Genomic DNA, 25,624 nt, shown 5'->3' with positions numbered 1-25,624 from the left:
TAATAAGATTCAATATTCATTTATTTCTCCAAGAGAAAAAAGGCCGGGGACAAAAAGCTGCCTTGGAGCAGCTTGACGGGGTCCGGGGCCCATTTACAATATGGCAGCAGTGAAGGGAAAAAAAAAGTACAATTTGACATACACCATGAATCAAGGAACCATACACAATGCAGAATTACAATTAAACTTAATGTAATACAAAGTAAAATTCAAATTTACAATGCACTGAGAAGTAACAAAAAAGCATAATACAGCGGTATTGTAGAAACAGAAGGATAAAAACATAATTGCAATTTAAAACTACGATATAATATATCAAGTTCAAATAATACATAGCAGTATTTCTTTTTATACAATGGCAAAAAAAACTATTAGCCTAATTTGGGTTTGAACCCACCACATGCTCAAAAAATTGCTGAACAATTGTTTTTCTGTTTAGGTTCATATTTTCTGTGTACCATTTGTTTGTGTTAAGGGTGTTCGGAATCAGGAAATGCAACATTTGGGAGCCATACGTTGTGCGAAGTCGGGGTAGATGCCATTTCTCTTTGCGTCTGGTGCTTGTATGAATGTGCGTTTGTGTCACCGATGAGAGTTGGGTTATGAACTTAGCCCGAGGTAAGCTCTAGTTATTCAAGGTGTGAAGAATGGTAAATGACACTAGATGATGAATGGGAGATATTCCTTGTTTAATAAACAGTGGTCTGGTATGAGCTAGGTAATCTGAGCCAGAAACTATGCGGATAGCTTTTTTTTTTGCAGAAGTAGTGTTTGGTTTAAATGCACGCGAGCCGCCGTTCCCCACACAAGATGACAGTAGTTTGTTTGAGAATGTAATAATGAATGATGTAATAATTTTTTAGCTTTCGCGGGAAACAAGTCACGACCTCGTGAAAGAGCTCCTACAGATTTCGACAAGCTTAAAGAAAGATGACGGAAGTGATCAGCCCATTTAAGATGTTCGTCAAATATTACGCCAAGAGATTTATATTTACTTACGATTTCGATAGCGTAGTCTCCAATAAGCAGTGGGATTGATATGGTTACTTTCCGATTTATCAAACGAAAAATAACCGCCTTTGTTTTATTATGATTAATCTTTAAACTGCTTACATGTGACCAGTTATGGAGGCTTCCCAATATGACGTTCGCTTCAAATAGGAGTTCATTCGATGAGTTCCCAGATAAAAATAAACTAGTGTCGTCGGCATATATTATAAATTCAGCCATCTTGGAAATATGGACGAGATCGTTTATATATACGTTAAAGAGGAACGGACCTAAGATACTGCCCTGCGGTACTCCGCATCTTATATATTCAAAACTCGAGCTACAACCATCAACACATACGGATTGCTGCCGTTTTTCAAGGTATGACCTTATCAACTTAAGCGGATTGCCTCTTATACTGTATGCATAAAGTTTATCTAAAATAATGTTATGATTAATGCAGCCAAATGCTTTGCTGAAATCGACAAAAATTTATTTTCAATGTTTTGCAAAATTGGTTCTTTTTGTATCTGTATCTGTCAAAAGGCGATTATCATTAAAGTAAGTTTCCAAACGCTTAAGCAAGATTTTTTCTAGTGGTTGCGAGAAAATTAGCAGAATCGATATTGGTCGATAGTTGGCCATGTCTTGTGTCGTCCCAGATTTATGGATAACAATCACTTTGGCTAGTTTTCGTCTGTCTGGAAAGGCAGAAGAAGATATCGATAGGTTAAATATATACGATAAGTGAGGTGCAAGAAGGTCAGCTACAAATTTTATTGGTTTTACTGACAGACCCTCTGCGTCAAGGCTGGAGCTATTCTTCAAGGCCATTAGTGTAGCAAAAACTTCGAATGGGTGCGTAGGGTGGAGAAAAAAGGAGTCGGGTGTCTGTACAGAAATTAGGCAGGTAGCATCTTTGTTGTAGTCTGTTTTAGGGAGACCAATAAAGTGTTTGTTAAAGCTATCCGCTAGTTCAGTACCCATTAAGGTTAAACCGTTCATTATAAGACCTCCATAGAATTGGAGGGCTTGGGCATGTTAAGGACTGCGTTTATTGTTTTCCAAACTAATTTTGCATCACAGCGGCCGTCTTTCTCAAATATATTCGTATATATACCCGCTGTTTAATTTATTTCTGGACTGTTTGAAGGCAGTCAGGTCGGCCAAATCTCGGCTGGATAAAAATTTTTGAAACATCTTGTCTTTCTTTTTTATCTGTTTATAAAGAGACGGCGCAATCCATGGTTTTCTCATTTTTTTTAGATTGACGCTTTGTGGACCACGGGAAACATGCATCATGTATTTCACGAAATTTATTTATAAATATATTGTACGCTTCATCTGCACTGCTATTAGTTTAAATTTCGGACCAGTCAGCACTGTTTGTCATTTCTCTGAATTTATTCAGATTTGTGTTATTAATTGACTGATAGGTAGTAAGGGCTTTTCTAGTGAAAGTTGAAAGTTTTTGTATAGCCGACACAAAAATTGGACAGTGGTCACTAAGGTCGAACGACAATGTACCAGCGCATTCGACAGTAGTGTCTGCATTCACGACGTATAAATCTGTAGTTGTCTGGCTAGAAGCCGTAATTCTTGTGGGAGACACTATTACGCTTGTAAAACCATTGGATTCAATTATGTTGGCAAGAGTAAGTGACGTGTAATTATCTTCAGCTATATTTATATTGAAATTGCCACCCATGACCACTATATAACGGTTAATAGAACAGAATTCTAGAAATTTGTTTGCATAATTGAGAAACTGGTCACTGTTCCCGCTCGGGGGCCTATAGACTACCGATAAGATTTGATGGTTATGACGTAATAATATGAGAATTTCATAGTCATTTGTTATAACTGACAATTCATCAACAAGCTCGAATGCGTCATCATCATCATCATCAGCCTGATTACGCCCACTGCAGGGCAAAGGCCTCTCCCATACTTCTCCAACTACCCCGGTCATGTACTAATTGTGGCCATGTTGACCCTCCAAACTTCCTAATCTCATCTGCCCACCTAACTTTCTGTCGCCCCCTGCTACGCTTCCCTTCCCTCGGAATCCAGTCCGTAACCCTTAATGACCATCGGTTATCTTCCCTCCTCATTACATGTCCTGCCCATGCCCATTTCTTTTTCTTGATTTCAACTAAGATGTCATTAACGCGCGTTTGTTCCCTCACCCAATCTGCTCTTTTCTTATCCCTTAACGTTACACCTATCATTTTTCTTTCCATAGCTCGTTGCGTCGTCCTCAATTTAAGTAGAACCCTTTTCGTAAGCCTCCAGGTTTCTGCCCCGTACGTGAGTACTGGTAAGACACAGCTGTTATACACTTTTCTCTTGAGGGATAATGGCAACCTGCTGTTCATGATCTGCGAATGCCTGCCAAACGCACCCCAGCCCATTCTTATTCTTCTGATTATTTCACTCTCATGATCTGGATCAGCAGTCACTACCTGTCCTAAGTAGATGTATTCTCTTACCACTTCCAGTGCCTCGCTACCTATCGTAAACTGCTGTTCCCTTCCGAGACTGTTAAACATTACTTTAGTTTTCTGCAGATTCATTTTTAGTCCCACCCTTCTGCTCTGCCTCTCCAGATCAGTGAGCATGCATTGCAGTTGGTCCCCTGAGTTACTAAGCAAGGCAATATCATCAGCGAAGCGCAAGTTACTAAGGTATTCTCCATTTACTCTTATCCCCAATTCTTCCCAATCCAGGTCTCTGAATACCTCCTGTAAACACGCTGTGAATAGCATTGGAGAGATCGTATCTCCCTGCCTGACGCCTTTCTTTATTGGGATTTTGTTGCTTTCTTTATGGAGGAGTACAGTGGCTGTGGAGCCGCTATAGATATCTTTCAGTATTTTTACATACGGCTCGTCTACACCCTGATTCCGCAATGCCTCCATGACTGCTGAGGTTTCGACTGAATCAAACGCTTTCTCGTAATCAATGAAAGCTATATATAATGGTTGGTTATATTCCGCACATTTCTCTATCACCTGATTGATAGTGTGAATATGATCTATTGTTGAGTAGCCTTTACGGAATCCTGCCTGGTCCTTTGGTTGACGGAAGTCTAAGGTGTTCCGGATTCTATTTGCAATTACCTTAGTAAATACTTTGTAGGCAACGGACAGTAAGCTGATCGGTCTATAATTTTTCAAGTCTTTGGCGTCGCCTTTCTTATGGATTAGGATTATGTTAGCGTTCTTCCAAGATTCCGGTACGTTCGAGGTCTTGAGGCATTGCGTATAGAGGCTGGCCAGTTTTTCTAGAACAATCTGCCCACCATCCTTCAGCAAATCTGCTGTTACCTGATCCTCCCCAGCTGCCTTCCCCCTTTGCATAGCTCCCAAGGCTTTCTTTACTTCTTCTGGCGTTACTTCTGGGATATCGAATTCCTCTAGATTATTCTCTCTTCCATTATCATCGTGGGTGCCACTCGTACTGTATAAATCTCTATAGAACTCCTCAGCCACTTGAACTATCTCATCCATATTAGTAATGATATTGCCGGCTTTGTCTCTTAGCGCATACATCTGATTCTTGCCAATTCCTAGTTTCTTCTTTACTGCTTTTAGGCTTCCTCCGTTCCTGAGAGCTTGTTCAATTCTATCCATGTTATACTTCCTTATGTCAGCTGTCTTACGCTTGTTGATTAACTTCGAAAGTTCTGCCAGTTCTATTCTAGCTGTAGGGTTAGAGGCTTTCATACATTGGCGTTTCTTGATCAGATCTTTCGTCTCCTGCGATAGCTTACTGGTATCCTGTCTAACGGAGTTACCACCGACTTCTATTGCACACTCCTTAATGATGCCCACAAGATTGTCGTTCATTGCTTCAACACTAAGATCCTCTTCGTGGCTTAAGGCCGAATACCTGTTCTGTAGCTTGATCTGGAATTCCTCTATTTTCCCTCTTAGCGCTAACTCATTGATCGGCTTCTTATGTGCCAGTTTCCTCCGTTCCCTCCTCAGGTCTAGGCTAATTCGAGTTCTTACCATCCTGTGGTCACTGCAGCGCACCTTACCGAGCACGTCCACATCTTGTATGATTCCAGGGTTAGCGCAGAGTATGAGATCTATTTCATTTCTAGTCTCGCCGTTCGGGCTCCTCCATGTCCACTTTCGGTTATTCCGCTTGCGGAAGAAGGTATTCATTATCCTCATATTATTCTGTTCTGCAAACTCTACTAATACCTCCCCCCTGCTATTCCTAGTGCCTATGCCATATTCCCCCACTGCCTTGTCTCCAGCATGCTTCTTGCCTACCTTGGCATTGAAATCGCCCATCAGTATAGTGTATTTTGTTTTCACTCTACCCATCGCCGATTCCACGTCTTCGTAGAAGCTTTCGACTTCCTGGTCATCATGACTGGATGTAGGGGCGTAGACCTGTACAACCTTCATTTTGTACCTCTTATTAAGTTTCACAACAAGACATGCCACCCTCTCGTTAATGCTATAGAATTCCTGTATGTTACCAGCTATATTCTTATTAATCAGGAATCCGACTCCTAGTTCTCGTCTCTCCGCTAAGCCCCGGTAGCACAGGACGTGCCCGCTCCTTAACACTGTATATGGTTCTTTTGGCCTCCTAACTTCACTGAGCCCTATTATATCCCATTTACTGCCCTCTAATTCTTCCAATAGCACTGCTAGACTCGCCTCACTAGATAATGTTCTTGCGTTAAACGTTGCCAGGTTCATATTCCAATGGCGGCCTGTCCGGAGCCAGGGATTCTTAGCACCCTCTGCAGCGTCGCAGGTCTGACCGCCGCCGTGGTCAGTTGCTTCGCAGCTGCTGGGGACTGAGGGCCGGGGTTTGATTGTTGTGTTCATATAGGAGGTTGTGGCCAAGTACTGCACCAGGGTGGCCAATCCTGCTCTGGTGAGGGAGTGTGTTACCGGTTCTGGTCACCGGCATCAGGCCACACCCCAGGCCTGTTTATGCAATTTTATCAACACGCGGACTTTTTTTTTTTTTTTTTAATCCGGTGGAAAATTGCGCGGCACCGGGATTCGAACCACGGACCTCTTGCACGCGAGGCGGGTGTTCTACCTCTACGCCACCGCTGCAACCCTCGAATGCGTAACAAGATTTAATATAAACTGCCAGGCCGCCCCCGCGGGTCCTTCTGTTCAAGAAAAAGCGCGAGAATGATTCCATCGAAATTAGAAAATTTTCTTGTGCGCAGCATGAAAATGGTTGGCAAACGCAACGTGTGTAACTGCAAGGCCGAGTTCTTGCTGACCATATGCAGAGATCTCTGGTACAGTAACAATAATCAGTTCAGTTCAGTTCAGTTCAGTTTATTACCTTAAAGGTCCCCCGTAGGGGCATTACATAAGGGGTGGGTTTTTATAAGATAGCAAAACATCGTCAGAAATAATTATTTAAAAAAATGGTCGGTTACAAGTTCGGTGAACGAAGATGGACAAGTCGTATTAGCGATGTTGGCGGGAAGGCCATTCCAGTCTGTGGCGGTACGGAAGAAAAAGGAGGCTGCGAAGGTGGTTGTCCGTGCACGTGGACGTGCCACTTGAAGTGGATGGCTGGTGCGATGAGATATGCGTGCTGCTGCTGTGATGTAAGGCTCTTGATTAAGGGAGGAAAAGAAGAACTTGTGGTACAGGGAAAGACTGGAAATGCGACGTCGACATGAAAGTATTGACAAGCCGGATTCTGATTTCAGTGATGAAACGCTGACGTCATATGAATATGAGGTATGAATGAATCTAACAGCACGATTTTGAACTGATTCTAATGCGTCGGTGAGATATGCTTGATGCGGGTTCCAGATAGCTGACGCGTATTCCAGTTTCGGCCTGACAAGTGACTTATATGCTAGTAATTTTAAATCTGATGGGACCAGCCGTAGGTTCCGTTTTAGAAAACCTAAGGTTTTGTTAGCTGCAGAGATAATGCTAGTGACATGTGCACGCCAAGACAAATCGTGAGACAGGGTTAGACCTAGATATTTATAGGATTGTACTGATTCTAATGGTGTGGTATTAATTTCATATGGGAAGAAGGAAGGGTTGCGACGGCGGGAGAAGGACACGAATTTACATTTCTTGGCGTTAAGGGTCATCAGCGAATTGCTGCACCATTCTAAAACACTGTTAAGATCATATTGGAGTGCACTATGGTCAGATGAGTTATTGATAGAGCGGTAGATGACGCAGTCGTCTGCAAACATGCGTATATTACAGGAGACACACTGAGGTAAATCATTAATATATATTAAAAATAACAGGGGACCATGAACAGATCCTTGGGGCACGCCAGAGGTTACTGGGAGGGGACTTGATAGGTTACCGTTGATAAAAACCATTTGTGTGCGATTAGACAAAAATTCATTTATCCAGATTAGAACGTTAGGGTCCAAGTTCAACAGTTGAAGTTTTAGTAGCAAACGTTGGTGGGATACTTTATCAAATGCCTTTGCAAAATCTAAAAAGATTGCGTCAGTTTGTACATTGATGTCAAGGTTAGTATGCAAGTCATGAACGAAAATAGCTAATTGAGTTTCGCAAGAAAAACCTTTGCGAAAACCATGTTGTGAAGGGTGAAAAAAGTTATTACTGTCCAAGAAGGCAATGATTTGAGAGTAGATGACATGTTCCATGATTTTGCACGGCACGCTTGTTAGCGAGATGGGTCGATAATTTAATGGAGAATTCCTGTTACCGGTTTTGTAGACTGGAATGACCCTTCCCACTTTCCAATCACCCGGCATGTTTCCTGAAGAGAGTGACTGTGAGAACAGTAAGGACAAGTATGATGCAGCCATGTGTCTTGTGTTTCTTAGAAGTTTAGAGTTAATTTCATCAATGCCGAATGACGATGATAGCTTAGTCTTCTGGATTATGGATGAAATTCCGTCAGCACAAAATGTGATGCATGGCATGTGACCTTCAATGTTGTACAAAGGTAAAGAAATGTTTGTTTCGATTTCTTTCGTAAATACTGTTGCAAATGCGCAATTAAAAGTGTCAGCGCATTCAGTATCGGTAATTGTCTCGTGCGAGTCATTGGTGAGCGTAATAGTGTGAACAGGATGAGGATTTATTACTTGCCAAAATTGTCTTGGGTTAGTGCGCAGCAAATTTGGGAGTGTAGTGCCATAAAAGGAACGCTTTGCGCTGCGGATTGCAATCAGATATTCGTATTCAGCTTTGTAGCAGATTTCCCATCGATGCGAGTTCCCGTTATTTGTAGCCACTCGGTAAAGACGTTTCTTTTTATTTTCTACTTTTTTTAAGGCGTTAGTAAACCAAGGTTTTTGATTATTGGGGCGAATGTGAACTTTAGGAATATATTTGTTAGCCAAATCTGTTAACTTATCCTTAAACATCGACCAGTTATGGAATATTGACCGATTGCGATACGCGGCTTCAAACGTGGGGAAGAAGGTCTCAAGTTCGCGGTTAATTGCGTCATAATCACCCTTTTCGTAAAGCCTTATAGTTTTCTTATGTGTCTTATTTGGTGTTACAGGAAAAGAGAAAGTAGCATGAATGACTTTATGGTCACTAATTCCTCGAAGGTGTGTAATTGATGAGAGGGTACTGGGATCATTAGTCAGGATGAGGTCCAGAATGGTTGCGGATTCTGGTGTGACACGCGTTGGCTCCGAAACTAATTGTGTTAGATTAAAGTTCAAACAAATGTCAATGAAATTCCTTGTCTCTGGGGGACCTACTATTGAAGAATATGTTAAGTTGCTCCAGTCTATGTTTGGGAAATTAAAGTCCCCGAAAAGTAAGATGGAGCATTAGGGTAGATGGTCGTTAGTTGTATTAAATTGTTATTGAGCTCCCCACAGAATTCAGGAGTGGCATGTGGAGGCCTGTAGCAAACCCCCAGCAGCACTGTGAGTGGGGATGTGCGATATAGTAGCCATAGTATTTCGAGTTTTGATGCGATGTTAATAACTGAACACAAAAGTTGCCGGTGAACTGCTACAAGAACGCCACCACCCCTTGTGCCTACGCGGTCAGTTCGATAAACATGGAAGTCGGGCAGCTCGGCCAAAACTTCGGTATCAGTGATGTCATTGTGTAGCCAGGTTTCTGTTAGAATGAGCAAGTTGCTGCCTGTTGATGGTATGATGTTAGATATAAGCTCGCGCTTTGGAAGATAACTACGTGCGTTAGTAAAGACTGCGGAAAACGAAAGATCTTTTCTAGGTGCAAGTTCTGGTTGATTCTTTTTTTGTAGAGGACGGGATGATTGCTACACAATTTCTTTTACAGAGTTAGATGATTCATCAAAAACGTATCGTTTAGGACCAATGTACAAAGTTTTATAGCGTAGAGAATATGCAAGTGATTTAGATTTGGCGAAATGCAAAAGGGCCTTCCGTGCTTTCTGAGTCAGGCGAGAGAAATCTTCACCTACACTATAATTAGTTCCTTTCAGCATTCGGCCTTTTGACAGAAGGGCGTCTTTCGTTTTCCAATGTGCGAATTTTACTATTATTGGACGATTTCGATCTTTGGTGTGTTTTCCTAAGCGATGTGCCCGTTCTATATCTGTGGGGTTGATGTCGGTTTGTAAATGATTACGGCAGATCTGGATTATTAATTCTTCAGACTTAGTAAATGTTTCATTTGAAGTGGGGTCAGTAATTCCGTGGAAGATCAGGTTATTGCGGCGAGATCGGTTTTCGGCGTCGTCGAAACGGGCCTCTAATGCTGTGACTAGGCGAGTTGTTTCAGTTGATGCTGTCTGCAGTATTTCTATGTCTTGGCGTAGAGGCATGAGAGCCTGATAATGGGCCTCTAAGTCGGTCATGCGCTTATTCAGGTCACTGATTGTTTTGTCTGTGGTGGTCAGCTGCAGTTTCAGGCCCTTTAGCTCCTGCACAAGTGTTGTTTGGCCGGCGGTTAGTTTCTGCAATTCGGCCAGTACAATGTCAAGGCTGGCAGGAACAGGGTTAGTCTCGACGTCACCAGATATGATTAATAGCAGACGGATGACAGAAATGCACTCAGTGGCAATCGCGACGCAGCACCGTGGGCTCGGGAGCTGTACCAGAAGATAATTGCTTGATTTTTTAGCAAAAAGTGCATATGTTTGACTAACCTGCATGGCAAAAGCAAAGCGGTTAGCGAACTGCACCAAGGTACAGTCACCGGGCCCACAGAGCTGCGTCGACGGTGGTTGTTGCTTTATAGCTGGTAGGGCTGTCGATGGCGATGAATCTTTCCAAGTTGGCTCCAGGATCGCTAGGTGGCATGCAAACGGTGAGGCAGATGGAGATGGCGATATGTGAAAACCAGGCAAAGGATTGCACGTGGCCGCTCCGTCTTCGTGACAAGGGGAAGCCTGCACTGACGACGCACTCGAGGATGCGCATGCCAGAACAGGGAGCAGCAGGTTGTAGATGCGATAGACGACCATCTGCATGGCAAAAGCAAAGCGGTTAGCGAACTGCACCAAGGTACAGTCACCGGGCCCACCACGTGGGACTGTCAATTTGTACGATATAAACTTGGGCAATCAAACTGGATGCTTCATCACGACTGAAACTGTTTAGTGCCACAACCTTAAGCACAGGGACACAACAACGTAATATGACGCAATTCGTTTTGGGTATAATATACTTACAAGGGATGTACGAGGGTACGACAAAACTTCTACAGAATAAACATGTCGCACTGCAAGTGCACTTGGTTTCAGAAGCATAGACATGCGACATGTTTTCAAACGTTACCATTTCTGAGCCAGTGACACCTTTTGCTTTAGTCACTATCTGATGACGCAGTGAGCCTCGCAATGTCCTCTCTGCATGCAATTCTGATTGTGGGCGTATCGTCGGTTTGACGAGCAAAGATTTTACCATTGCGCACCCAAACATGCTTCCATTTGGCTTGGCGCTTCTGTGCAGTTGCCCCGCCTAGAATGCGCTTGAGTTCAGGGCAAAGGTGCTCATTAACAAAAACTCGCATGTCCGAATCAAAACCAATGTCAGAGCATACCAATTTTGCAGCGCGCGCTTTCTGAAGAAAAGCGTCACGGACCTGCCTCCGATTGAACTGCACAAGTATATTTTTTACGGCTGAGTTTGCTGCCGGGACGCGGTGAATTACGGAAATGTCAGTTAGGTTCTCTGGCATGTCGCAAGGAACACCTTTAATTTCAACATTTGCGTTTCGAGAGAATTGTTCGGTATGGAGGAGACGACTTTCATGAGCCTTCAACTGCTGTGCAAGGTCACTGCACCGACTTTCAAGTTGAACATTCGCCTGTTTCAGTTCTTTGTTCTCCACTTTCATTTTATAATACTCTTTACTAATGAACGTCAGGCTGTTCTTCACCTCCCTCATTTCTTTCCGAAAGTCTCTCTCAAATGTATCTCTAAAATCTTTAAACCCTGCATGAAGTTCATGTTTCAGTTCCTCGAAAAGAGCCCTGAGTTCTTTGGATATGGCAATGCAAAATACACCGTGGCAGCAGCAGCAGCAGCAGCAACAGCAGGAAACCAAACGAAAAAATAAATTCAGTAAACCAGAGCAGCACAGACCTGCGTGGAAAAAGCACACGAGTGTGAGTACGTCGTGGTTGTTTTCCGTTGCCGCTGCTGCCAAAATGAACCTTGAGCGGGAGCGCTCGCCGCTTTTGTAGTAGTCTTCTCCTCGAAAAGCCAATGAAAATTAGTGTCCAGGTTACGTCGCAGGCCTCCAGTAGCACGTGTCATACGGCCAGGTGACGAAGCTGTGCTGATATGACGAGCTAGGTGATCAGCTATGTTAAGCCGAAGAAACTCGATGTAGAACTGGCCTGCGTGGACGAAGCACACGATTGTGAGTACGTCGTCGCTGTTTTCCGTTGCCGCTGCTGCCAAAATGGATAAAAAGCCCATAACTCAACCAAATGTAAACGACGTTGGTTTCGACTATAATGTCTAACGTCTGCGCATTTATTTAGAGTCACAGGTAGATTGTAGACTAGTGACAGGTGTTAATAACAAAACGTGTGGAAATGCGGAATCATCCAGTTGTCAGGATTTCTTGTGTTTGCAGTACGTTGACGGTATTCTAAACATGCTAAACAGGCAATGAAACATGTTAAAAGTGCGTGAAAATTGTATTCCATATAACAAACGGTATATATAAATATGACCGACACGAATAAAAATAAACAATTTGTACGCATCTCTTGTAGTTGGCAACGGTTCCATATTTCTGATATTGCGTATAATTTTTTTCCTGTAAGGTAAGAAGTCTGTTTATATTAGCTAATGCTTAGTTAATGCTACTTATTCCTTAGATGAGCTAAAGCTTAGTTAGCAATTAGCTAACAAGAAATTTATGCATAGTTTTTTAGGTGCGAATTAAGCAATGCATGATAGATTTGCAGTTTGGCGGACGTTGGGAGCATGCTGTTTCAACGGGATACAATAGCTGTCACATCGGGTAGCTTGCTGGACAAATAGCCAGCTTGTGCGCCCTAGTTTAAAGTAGATGTAGAATAAACTCCATGAATTCTGTAGCTATCAACAACCTCTTTTTCCCGGCCCTCAAACCTAATAGAATTGTTCATTTTTGCCTTTTTATTCATCGCGTGAAAAATCATTACGTTTGTCTTTACTGCATTGGCCCTTATTTAATTTTCCTTCGGCTAACGGGTAACTTCGGTAAGAACTCGTTGCACGGGGACCATAATTGGTTGATAATATATCCGGTGATAACAACAGTACTATGGTCAGCGTATATAATGAATTTGCCTTACTACCAAAGTTATTGATATTGTTACGTGTGGAAAGACACAGACGAGAGATGCTATTTACACGCTATTTACACTGGAGCCCGGCAGCCAGGCTGACACTCGCTCGTGCCGAGGGCACCGACCAACTTCGTCGTCGTTCTCGCGGCTGCTCGTCTCTCGCGGAATCATATCGTAATAATATTATTACTATAACCAATAAACGAAAGTGGTCCCAGCACACTCTTTTGTGGTACACTAAATTTATTGTGTAGGAGGGATGACGTTTGGTCATTTAGACATGTGCAGTGTACTAATTTATTTAGATAATACCGGGAAAAATTTGGGGAACTACTGCGCCAAGGGAGTCGAACTCCTTGCTAAAATCCACAAATAGCGCAAGAGTAACCGTGTTGATCCGAAAGCATCAAATGGTCCATAGAGTGAAAAAGCAGGCGCCTGTCGTTTGGACAAGCAAAAAATGGCGCCTAAACTTCCATTGGCTGTGACGATCGCGCTTCGACGGAGCCGAGCGGGCGAGAGGGTGCAGGCCCGCTACTGCGCTGGGTGTTGCCTCGGGGGACAGGCATCCCCGTGAAGGCACGTCGCCCTCGGAAGCTCGTGTTATCCGAGAATTTCTTGTCCGCTCGAGCCTGCGCCTCGGTAATTGCTATAAAGACGTTAATGCATAAAAAAAGAATAAATAGGAAGCAAGAAACGTTGGCGGTACTAAGTTTCAAATCTCCGACCCCACGCTCAAAAGCCGAGTGCCTTACCCCCTGGGCTAAATCAGCACCTCCTAGATCGCAGGCCTGTGCGATCTGCTTTACGACGTCATGCTAGCTGGACTGAAATTTCCATTTCCAAGCCCGGCGTGAGGAAAGCGGTGACGACAAAGTCACCGCGGTTTACGAGGCAGCGTCCCCATCCGGTTGTATGGCAGTCGGGCAAGGTAGCATGACGTCACGGATTGAAGTGCACCGGCCTTGCGCTATCCAGTAGGCGTTGGCCAAGTATCTCGACACGCTCACTTGCCCGCGAGGAGCTCATAACTGGAAGCACCGCTCAGCGGCGTTCAAATGGACATTATATTCACAACTCATAAAAAGTGCTCAAGTATACTCGGATTTTCAATGCGTAACCATTATTTCGTAAGTACCCCAGCAAAACCTGTGTCACGCACAAATGTGCAATGAGTGTATCTGCACAAAAATACGTAATCTGCAAATACATTTAATCCTTATAGTAGCGCGAATGTACATCACTGGTAGTTTTATAAGCGATAAGTACCAATTGAGAAACTACAATAAAAAAATGGCTGTGGCTTAGCTAAGGTTAAGCCCAGGATGCGAAGCATACTAGCCTTTATTTTAGTTGTTGAACCACTGTTTAGCCTGGTGAACTGCTGTTGCTTGGCTATATTTGGTTCGGCTAGACGAAGAAACAACTCATGCGTTACTCTGCTTCGCCTTCAAGAGTGGAACGCGACAGCGTTCCCGTCGACCCGCCAAGGGGTGTAAGACGATGGGCTACGGCGCAGCGACTACGCGCCCCGCATTGGACGCGGTGAGCGTCGAGCAACGCAGCGTTCGGCGCGGCAACGAAATGTGCGCCTGGGCAAGCGACGCACGCCTGAGCCTTAGAAACAGCTCGTTTCTAAGGCAACACCGCATTCACTAGAGGCGCTTTTGTACCGCTTTGAAGCATCGTACTCGTGGCTCAGTGGTAGCGTCTCCGTCTCACACTCCGGAGACCCTGGTTCGACTCCCACCCAGCCCATCTTGCAAGAGTTGAGCCAAAGCCACCTAGAAAATCAGTCTCTGTAGCACGCCGCAACCTTCGCTTCTCATTCCAACGAGCAGCTCTGTCTCCAGGAGGCATCTCACCTCGTGAGTGTCTAGCAGAGGCAAGCGCAGGTGCTTATATACCGCCGCGACGCCGCGAGCGACAACGTGTCCGCGAGCGACAACGTAAGCAAAGCCGTGTCCGACTTTGCTTAACGGACATCGAGGGATGTGCTGCTCGCTGCAAGTCATGTAAATGCAACTGCGTCGACCGCCCACTGTTCAGCGCTGAATGTGTTTTTCGTGTGGTGTGCTTGAAACGAGTGGTGCAGCCTTGCAGCGGGGGTGGCGGAGGAGCAGAATGGCTTAGGGTTTGCGCGTTCACAGACATATGCTCCCATCTTGGTCTCATTAGCGGCTGTCGCGGGATTGTGGTGTGCTAGCTCCTTGCCTAGTATGAAGTGTACTACGCTAACACACGGCATGTTCACGTTTTTCCGCGCTATATGTCATTTGCATGACGGCCGAGTTGAAAACGAGACATATAGTGTTCTTTGCGTTTGTGTGTTGTAAAAAACTTTCTATTGTGGAAGTTCTTGGAAGTCTTATTACGCAAGGAGTGCGAACATAAACATAAACACATATGTGTGTCTGAAATCTTGAATTACCCATAGTACCCTTTACGACTGATAAGTGGGCTACACGGCCTGTGTGAATCAGGTACCGTATGTTGCGACGCTCTTCCGTGTGATAGACTGATGCATGGTGCGCTTTTATTTCTGTACTGTTGTAAAAACCATTTGTTTATTCACTCAATACAAGTATACGGCTTCTTCACCGTAGTACAGCTTAGTAACGCGGTGAAGCATACTAAAAGTGGGAGGGGGCCACTATCAGCCAGCATAGTATGTCCACTTAGGCAACCTGAGAGGCGGCGGGTTGAAGTTGAAGTTTATTTTCACCACCAACAGTACAGTGTGTTTTACACAGAACAGTTGTGGCGTGGAAAGTGGGAAAAAAGCTGCGCTGATGCAGCATGACTAGCCCCACCTCCCATCCGTACAAGGCAGCAGAAGGACAACACAGCAAACTTCATACAGTCTTAACGTATGACAGAAAAAGAAAAATAAATAAATAAAACGTGTACAATAATTATCAAGTATACATAATTATATGCGCCCTTGGATACCTAAAAGTACATCGATCATTCACGCATAAAAAACCAAAACCAACGACAAGAAAATTATTGCGAGGTAACATAACAGTAAGACATACTGCAAACAGAAAGGAGTGCTTTATTTAGACAGAATTTTTCTAGCCTTGTAGCGGATTATGTAAACATGTTGAATAGCTCGCTGCCTGAAAAGACATGCAAGTGATCTTCTGTAAGCTAGAACGTATTGAGTACGTGTGGAATGGTGAATTTTAACATTTGGAGACCGTAGTTCGTTCGTGTTCGGGGAATGTGCCACTGTTGAGAATTTCTGATGGGACGCAATGAAATGTGCGGCTGTAAATGCGCTAAACCTCTTAAGTTTAGGCTGTTTCTACGAATTTCAGACCTTAACGACAACAACAATTGATGTTCATAGGCAACATTGAATTTTAAAACCTTAAACTTCATAAATAAATGAGATGTATGATCTCTATAGCCTAAATTTGCAACAGCCTGCAAAGCACACTTCTGAAGTGTATATATCTTTTTCTTTAATGTTTGAGTTCCAGATGCCCATACCAACAGGCAGTAGCGTAGGTGGGAACTAAAAAGCGCATTAAAAATATGAAGTTTCGGGGGAACCGGCAGAAACGACTGACACCTCCTTAGTATACCTAGGGCTTTTCTCAGTTTAATACATAATTCTTCAATGTGATAATCCCACAGCATATGTTGATGAAAGAAATACCTAATGTTTCGACAGTCTCTGAAAGTTCAAAATGATTTAGTAGCAGTTTATGTGAGTACTTGCAAGCCGTTCCTTTCGCGCGGAAAAGAACGGCCTTGGTTTTAGAGCTGTTGATTTGTAACGAATTACGACAAGACCATTCGGATAATTTATGTAAGGTTTCATTAGCTGCTTGAATCAACTCATCTAGGTTTGCTCCTGTAAAAAATAAGCTCGTGTCATCTGGATAGATAATGTATGTTATTGATCTATCTATGTTTACAATATCATTAATATAAAGGTTAAATAAAAGAGGGCCTAATATAGTTCCCTGTGGTACACCACGTTTGATTTTTTAGGGCATAGATATTTCCCTATTTATTGACACACATTGGTACCGATCGCTAAGATAACTCCTTAAGTCAAGTGTAACGCCTCTGATGCCATAATAGGGCAATTTTTCTAACAATGTTTGGTGATCAATCCTATCAAACGCTTTTGTAAAATCTACGAATACGCCTAGTGTGAGCTTTCTTGCTTCAATGTTGCCTAGTATGGCCTCTTTCTGATGTAGAAGTGCTGTCTCTGTCGATACACCTGACCTGAAACCGTATTGTGCCGCTGTAATCACAGAATGCATGTCCAAAAATTGTGAAAGTCTCGTGAAAATAATTTTTACCAGAGCCTTTAAAAATACTGGCAATACCGATAATGGTCTGTAATTACTCATTTCGTTTTTGTGGCCACTTTTGTGAAGTACCGCGACCTTGGCTTTTTTCATACCCTGAAGAAACAGACCTGTGTTTAAAGCAAGATTATATATGTGGGTCAAACAAGGTACTAATAAATCGAGGACAAAAATAACCGGTTCCATTTTTATGCCGTCAATGTCTTGGCTTTTACTTTTTTTAAGTTTCATAAAAACATTAGTTACCTCAGATTGTTCTGTGGGGCAAATAAATATCGAGGGTGTTATTGGCGTGGGTAAATAACTTACCGCATTCCCATCGTGAGTACTGTCCGATTAAGAACTAAAGTGGTCATTAAATTTATTGGCCAACGCTTTTCCCTTAAATACATGTTTGTCAATTTCAAGTTCGTTGACGCGGGGCGCTTGTTTACCTGAAAATATAATTGTGCTTAGGGTTTTCCACATTTGTTTGCTGTCTATGATGCCGTCGAAAATAGTAAAGTAATAATTACGTGTATGAGTGTATGATGTATGAGTGTATGAGTGTATGAGTTCGCGAGTCTATGATTAAAGAACGCTTATTATGTCCAGTGACAGTGGCCCCTTTTCACTTTTAGTATCATTCACCGCAGTACATTGCTTATGCCTCACCGCGAAATATTAGTGTATTGCGAGAAAGATAATCCTAAAAAGCCTAATTATGCAAAGTTTCTTTTGTAGCTTGCTACACAGCAATACAGGGGTATAAATAAGCATCGTGCAGTAAAGCATACTAAGAGTGGAAAGGGCACATAGGTTTACACTGTGCTCATTATTTTCAATTGTGACGTAACTTGCAAGTGCATCTGGGCTCGTGGTAACCTTCATTGACAATTCTTTGTACATTACAATTTCATATTGCAGGGAAGCTTACTAAAGCACATTCGCCATTATAGTACGTGTTATTCACCTTCAATGCAGGAGCACAATGTGGATTCTTGCCCCTGCTTTTGGCTGGACTGCGCATGCTCTTTGAGAATTGATTCATTGTCCATAAGTGCACTGGTACTTTACTCTAAACTGGAGGGCTCAAGTTAATATGGAAGGGCAATTTTTATTAAAGGGACAAGGTGTTGCCGAGATGGTTGCAGCACAGCTTTTTTTTTTTTCTTCCAGGCACCATTTCTACTTGAAGCTTTCATTGCAGTGTTTGGAACCTCCTTGAACCAGCATATAGTGTATATAAAAATTGGACACTGATTGGGAACATGACCTAAGTTCATGCCTATATATAGTAAAAAGATATAGCACGACCAGACAAAATAAAAGAAGGGGGTGGGCTGTAGCAATACTAAGTGTTAAATGGTGCTTTATCCTTTCCCTTGAGTTTTCTGTTTTTGTGCTTTTTATGGATCCTCCGCAGTAACCATGCGAGTGCCGAGCTTGAGCTTGTTGGTTTCAAGTCTCATGGTTGTGTGATAAACGAACAGTGTGATAAACGAACAAGGGCTTGGAGGCATCCGTTCACCTTGCTTGCCTCATGGTGCTGCTTCATAAGCACCGGGAGCATCCAGGCCAACTAGGAAGGGAGGTTTGTTGCAATTGCTTCTTAACTTTATTGCCACCAAACCAACAGTGCTCTCAATGACCGCTTTTGGACAGTAGAATGCTTGCACCCAGCAAAGTCTTAAGAAGGAAGCTTTCAAGATGTGCAAAATGGACTTTTGAAGCTGGCAGCATTACTGAAGGGGCTTTGCCCATCTGCCCTCTTTATGGATAAACAAAGAAGATTTCCTCTTTAAGAGGGATTGTTTCAGAGGTCGTTACATGGCAACAGTGTTGGGTGTTAGTAGCTTGTCTTTGCCCACTGTTAATAATCTGTTCCTTCTCCAGTGCCCCTTTGAAGTGCCTACTTTTTGGACACAATGTGCTCTCCATGAATGCATGCATTTTTAGCTTGTAAAGACGTCTATTACCCCTTGGCTCAAGCTGGTCCTTGCTGACGTCACCCAAGAAGGCATTGGGGAAGTATGGCAATGTACACTTACAAAACACTGTTGATACCAGTGAAACCAAATTAATGGTGCTGCTGTTCTTTTTTTGTCCACTCCATCCTTGTTAGTTACAATGAGCAATATCCGAACAGAAGGCATATGTAGGTGGTCGTGCATAGACTGCGCACAAGGACTTGTTGGCATGTTATGACCTTAGCACAGTGTTTAGATGTAAAAACCTTCTGATGTGTTGATTACTTCCTTCTCTTTATCATACTTTGCCTGATAGAGCCAGCAAGTGGGTCAACCAGATGTTCAACAGGCTTCCCACTAGTTTTCCCAGAGTCTCCTTTACCAGGGTGCTGCTCATAGATATCTGTTTTCTTGACCTTCCACTGCCCTTCAACCATGGCCACACCTGCTAAACCTATAGCATGCGATTAAAAAAGTGCTATACATCATGTTGCTCCAAACTCGTGACAGGTGCTACAAGGCCTTGAGGAACACCCTGATTTATTTACGCCCTCATCATACTGTTCGAAGCTTCGCATGATAAGTGCGGCAATTAACATCTGCTGGCTTTTCAGTGTTATTCCTGTCCAGCTTGCTGAAAGCTATCCTGAGTGTTTCAAAAGCAAACGACCGCTGCTGGACGAGAAGTGCTTAAAACAAGGGTCGCTATAACCACATCTGTCACACGAAATGAAGGCCACTGAGTATACAGGCGGTTTACTTCATATCCGACAAGCTTGGTTCTCCCTTTGCTAGTGAGTGAACTCAACTTGCCGCGAATACATGGCCTGTGACAAACTATGTGCCAGATGCTGTGTCCCCTGCAAAGCTGAAGATGTGTATGAGATCCTGACACCCTTCAGCGGTTTCTACACTGGGCAAACAGGCTACTATAGAAACGACTGCCTTTACTAATATGCTAATAACATGAAAACAGGCAGAAATTTGGCTATTCATTGGACCCAACTGCAGGTGCAAGCCACTCTTCCACTAGATGTGTGTTGTCCACCGAAACTGGAGCTATACAAATGCAGATAAAAACAATGAGTTTGAAAGTAGTAGAGTTGAACTATATTCTGCACAAGCAGTGCTATCTGCAGCGCTGGTACCTTATAGCCACAATTCATGGCTGCACCACCATGCAAAGGCACTATTCTTGAATTATTAACTTCTATTATATTTATGGTGGCCATATATTGCAATTACATATCATCCACATTGTGTGCAATATAGTTAAATATCAATTATGATAGCCATTCCTAATCTGGAATGCAACAAAAGAGCAAATATAGGCAACAAATTGCAATTCAAAGAGACAAAAGACGACCAGCGCACAGGATAAGTGACAGACTTCCTTCTATTGAAAAACAAACGTGACATGTGTCATGCCACCACCAATGGGTAGCAATCTTTCAAGCTTGGGTGACAGAGGCAAAACTTAGCAAAATGCTACAATCACGCTGTAAAGCGGCCTTGGACACAAAAAACCGGCATCATATTGTACAGAATGAAAGGGCAAGACTCCATCTAAGAACAATCTATGGCACCACATACTTGAAATGGTGTAAAAGATGTTGACATGCCCTACCCATAAAGAAAATGCAACAAACACAGAAAACACGCCTTAAAATACAATGTGCAGAGTCTGAAACCAAGAAAAAACAACCTGAAAAAGGTTTCGCTAAGTCTTTCAACGATTAAAATGGTCAAACTGTATCATCACTTCTTAATGAACCTGCACAGCTGAAAAGGAAGGAAGGAAAGCCCAATAGCAGTGCTGCAGAAAATGTCACCGAATAAATATACTTTCCTTACCAACGATACCTGTGGTTTAGTTGTGGTCTGTGTATAAACAAATTGTTTATAAACTTTTCTTGTTTAGAATGGTTTAGTGGATAGGGAAAAAATGACCATAAGAGCACCAGGTGTATGCATAGTCTACGCACAAAAAGCCACTGCTTTCTTACTTTTTTTTTCCTCTGTACTACTATTCATGAGTATTTATGTGCCTTATTAGCACTGCTAACATCCCACTGCAAAACACAAAATTGGGCAACTTGTAGCATAAGAATTGCAGTTTCACTCTTAACGCAAAGCAATGATGTAGTAGCTGGTGAAATTTGCGCAGGAAGGTCCCTTTATGCGGTGTTTGTTGAAGTGATCACTTGCCAATGCAAGTCAGTAATCTCCGTTAGAGAAGTAAAATAAGTACAAGTCGTATTTATTTGTGGGAGTTGTGCCTCAGTGTTGAAGTGGAAAGACTCGGCTTTTCTTCCTCCTCTTTCATATCCGGACTTAGCAACTGATCTACACCAAAACAACCCTTTAGCTTCTTACTGCTGAATTCGTTTTGGTTTTCTCAAATCTATATTTGGGCTACCCATTGCTAGGTCTCGCGCTTTGCTTGAGGAAAACAAGACACCAACAGCTCCATCCAGTAAATCTGAGAAGCCAAGCACTAGAAGAAGATTAATGAAGCAGATGCACCCAATCATTGTCATCACATGCAAGAAGAAAACTTAACATAGGACTGCCTTCACAAGTGGGAAGGTGATGTGTAAGAACTTGAAGGTGTGGATGCAGGCTCTATATGCAGTATGCAGACATTGAGCAGGTGCTAGCCAATCTAGGCACCTGTTGGCTAGATCACGCTCTCCGGGATTGGTATTCACCACGACTGTACCTTCAGCAGAGTGGCTGAAATGTAGAATTGTGGACTGCCACTCTTTTGATCGAATGTTAGAATACTCGCAGCACAATGAGAACTTTATTTGCAATATTCTAGCAAAAAATTCGGGAATTCCACTGACAACACCAGTAGACGTCGGAACAACCAGGGGAGTTAGCCCATAGCAGCTATTGCTGTAAAAAAGAAGACTGGCATAAGAAGAATTGAGATGTGCATGTTACATGCCTTTGTTCTGGTAGTGGTCCACTAACTTTGGTGCTACAGTTAAGGATCTCCACTGTCACTGGACATAATAAGAGTTCTTAAATTATACACTCGCGCACCCGCCGCCTCTCAGGTCACCTAAGTGGACATACTATTTATTTATTTATTTATTTATACATACTGCAGCGCAATTTGCGCTATAGCAGGAGTGCGTTAAGAAAATGTACAAAAAAAAAGCATTGGAGTATACAGCGGTATACACAAGTGAACACTTTTAAAGAGCACAGATAAAAAAGAAAATACACAAAAATACAAGTAAACACTTTTGCAAAAGAGCACTGGTGAAAGAATACACAAGTTATACAAATACAAATGCTGCCAGGCATACCCATGCCTGATTATGCCCATACCTATACCCATGATTATGCATCTGGGATGGCGGTTGCAAAAATTTGGGATGAGCATGAGCGAATGGATCCAGGTAATGAATTCCAGTCTTCGATTGAGCGGGGAAAGAAGCTGAATTTGAACATGTTAGTACGTGCGTAGTAGGGTATCAAGTTTAGGTCATGATGTCTTCTCGTGGATGATCCCGGCGTGAAGTTAATGTAATTATCATTTGAGAGCCTAACTAAAGAATTGACTATGGAATGCAAGAATTTTAATGAGTCGACACGGCGACGAGAAGAGAGCGTGTTTAGGTTCAAGGAAGAAAGTGCAGAAGAGGGCGAAAAGTCTCGATCGTAACGATGACATATAAATCGCACAGCTTTTTTCTGTATAGCCTCTAGTTTATTAATCTCCAACTGCTTATGCGGGCTCCAAACTACAGATGCATAATCAAGAACAGGTCGGATTAGGGATTTATACATTAGTAACTTTGTGTCTTTAGGAGATCGGGTTAGCGTTCGCCTCAAGTAACCTAACTTTTTTAGTGCTTTACTGCATATGTAGTCAATGTGTTTGGACCATGACATGTTATGCGTAAAAATTACACCAAGATACTTATACTCAGAAACCTTATCTACTGTACGGCCATTGGACGAGTAACTGAAAAGGGAGGGGGAAGATTTGTTGCAGAAAGACATCAGAACGGTTTTATTGAAATTAATGTTCACTTGCCAAGTGTTACACCAATCGCAAAACCTAGAAAACGACTCTTGAAGGCGATAATGATCATTAGAAGATTTAATCACTTCATATAAAACGCAGTCATCAGCATAGAGACGGATGTTAGAAGAGTAGTGAAGTGGCAAATCGTTTATGTATGATAAAAAAAGAAGTGGCCCAAGGACGGAGCCTTGGGGCACGCCTGATGTCACATCAACAGTAGCGGAGTCAGTCGAACTGTAAGAGACGAACTGGGAGCGAAATGAGAGAAAGCTTAAAATCCAGTTAACCAAATGAGGATTATTCAGTACAGCATTAAGTTTAGCAATAAGTTTAGAATGTAAAACGGTGTCAAATGCCTTCGAGAAATCTATAAAAATTGCATCGACCTGGTTGCCTACGTTGCCTATGCTGGCTGATAGCGGCCCTATACCACTTTTAGTATGCTTCACCGCGTAACTAAGCTTGAGTGAATAAACAAATGGTTTTTACAACAGTACAGAAATAAAGGCGCAATGTGCATCATTCTACCACACGAAAGAGCGTCGCAACATACGGTAGCTGATTCACACAGGCCGTGTAGCCCACTTATCAGTCGTAAAGGGTATTATGGGTAATTCAAAATTTCAGACACACATATGTGTTTAGGTTTACGTTCGCACTCCTTGTGTAATAAGACTCCCAGAACTTCCCCAATAGAAAGTAATTTACAACACACAAACGCAAAGAACACTACATGTCTCGTTTTCAACTCGGCCGTCATGCAAATGACATATAGCGCGGAAAAACGTGAACATGCCGTGTGTTAGCGTCGTACACTTCATACTAGGCAAGGAGCTAGCACACCACAATCCCGCGACAGCCGCTAATGAGACCGAGACGGGAGCATATGTCTGTGAACGCGCAAACCCTAAGCCACTCTGCTCCTCCGCCACCCCCGCTGCACGGCTGCACCACTCGTTTCAAGCACACCACACGAAAAACACATTCAGCGCTGAACAGTGGGCGTTCGACGCAGTTACATTTACATGACTTGCAGCGAGCAGCACATCCCTCGATGTCCGTTAAGCAAAGTCGGACACGGCGATGCCACATCGCGGTTCGCAGAACTTCGCTGCTGAGGCGCTAGGCCACTTCGATATTTCAATTGTCACCACCGCCGGGTTATCAAGAAAGCACGGGTCACACAACGCAGATTCTGTAGTGCCAGAGCTCACCGAGGCCAAAGCCGCACTGCCGCACTGCCACTACTCACGGCTTTCCGCCCAATAACACAGAACCTACAACCAACACACAAGCAACGCACGCACGATTACATGAGCAATGTTGAACAACGCGCGGTGCAGAGAACGACCACGCCGAGGACGAACACGCCACGGCGTCGCTCGGCGCCAGCATCGCGCCTTCTCGAAAATCCTTAAACGATGCTGTCCCTAGGCACCTAGGATCCGGTCACGTGAGGGATTTTTGTACGGCAAATAGACGCATGCGCAACTGCAGAGTATGTACCCGTAATGTTTACCGGGAAACGCTCGCGGCGAAAGCAATGCACGAAGGCCAGCTTTCTGGTTGAAACGCGGCATCGTGCGTGGGCCGCGATGGATGTGGTGGATGGATGTTATGAGCGTCCCCTTTGGAACGGGGCGGTGGGTTGCGCTACCAAGCTATAGCTATTATACTGCCTAATGTCCTATCTACGTTAAAAAAGGAAAAAAATCACTATGAACTCCCACAACCAAATTTTCTGACCCCCTGTTGCGAATTTTGCCTTTGTACGTCTCCATTTTTTGTCGTTTGACTAGTTTTCTTCCACCAATCTTCCAATCGCCTCTTGCGGACACGTTTACTTTTGCATTGCTCTTGACGAACCCAAGCGCTTCAAGGAGGCCAGTGGTGCCTAAATCGACCGCTGGGCAGACGTCTTCACATTCTAATAAAACATGCTCCATCGTTTCCCTTGCTTAGCCGCAGCAATCACATGTTGCTTCTTCCTTCCTATATCTCGCTTTATAGGTGCGTGTTCCAAGGCTTCCCGATCTAGTTTCGAAAAGTAATGAGCTTCCCTTTGAGTTATCATAAATTGTTTCTTTCCTGATTTCGTTTTTTTCCTCTTAAAAATAGTTACTCATGCCAGGTTTCTTTTCCATTGCCGTCACTCATGTTATTAGCATCTCTGACTTTCCGCTTGACGTTCTTTGTTGACATGTTGTTCGCTATACAGGTCGCATACTTGCTGTTAAGCTTCCTACTTCTTTTCCTCCACTGCGAATCAATGTTTGTCCTGTACAAATACATGAAAACTTTGGCAGCCCATTTACTTTCTTCTATATTCCTCAGTCGTTCTTCATAATCAATTTTACTGTGCGCTGCTCTTACTGCAAGGCTTGTCCAGTCCGTATCATCCTACACAGCTTTATTTGTAGCCTTCCGTGAGCGCCCGATGCGAGGCGTCCCGCTGACCTTTGGTTGCCATCGAGTCCTGATTGTAACCTTGATTTCAAGCAAGCAACCGCATTTCGAAATGTAAGTCCTGGAGAAATCGCGCCTTAGTGCGTAGC

General features: G+C 43.2%; 1 protein-coding gene and 1 long non-coding RNA gene across 2 annotated transcripts in view; one reads left to right on the top strand and one right to left on the bottom strand.

Moving 5' to 3' along the window:
• The window catches only part of LOC129382204 (uncharacterized), a 48,515-nt gene extending 29,785 nt beyond the window's left edge, over positions 1–18,730 (top strand). The window contains exon 4 of the long non-coding RNA XR_008610293.2: positions 18,234–18,730. This is a non-coding gene — a long non-coding RNA (uncharacterized lncRNA). The remainder of the gene's footprint in view (positions 1–18,233) is intronic.
• On the bottom strand, positions 6,302–10,405 carry LOC126534420 (uncharacterized). Its single transcript, XM_050181699.3, has one exon. It carries the CDS (start codon positions 10,102–10,104, stop codon positions 9,247–9,249), a length of 858 nt encoding a protein of 285 aa, XP_050037656.2. The 5' UTR covers positions 10,105–10,405; the 3' UTR covers positions 6,302–9,246.
• Positions 18,731–25,624: the final 6,894 nt, after the last annotated feature.

This window comes from Dermacentor andersoni, chromosome 6 (assembly GCF_023375885.2).
Source record: "Dermacentor andersoni chromosome 6, qqDerAnde1_hic_scaffold, whole genome shotgun sequence".
NCBI classification, from domain to species: domain Eukaryota; kingdom Metazoa; phylum Arthropoda; class Arachnida; order Ixodida; family Ixodidae; genus Dermacentor; species Dermacentor andersoni.
This window is presented reverse-complemented; position numbering and strand designations above follow the sequence as displayed.

Coding starts and splice junctions, on each gene's coding strand:
- LOC126534420 (XM_050181699.3), bottom strand. CDS start 10,104: ATGCAGGTTAGTCAAACATATGCACTTTTTGCTAAAAAATCAAGCAAT.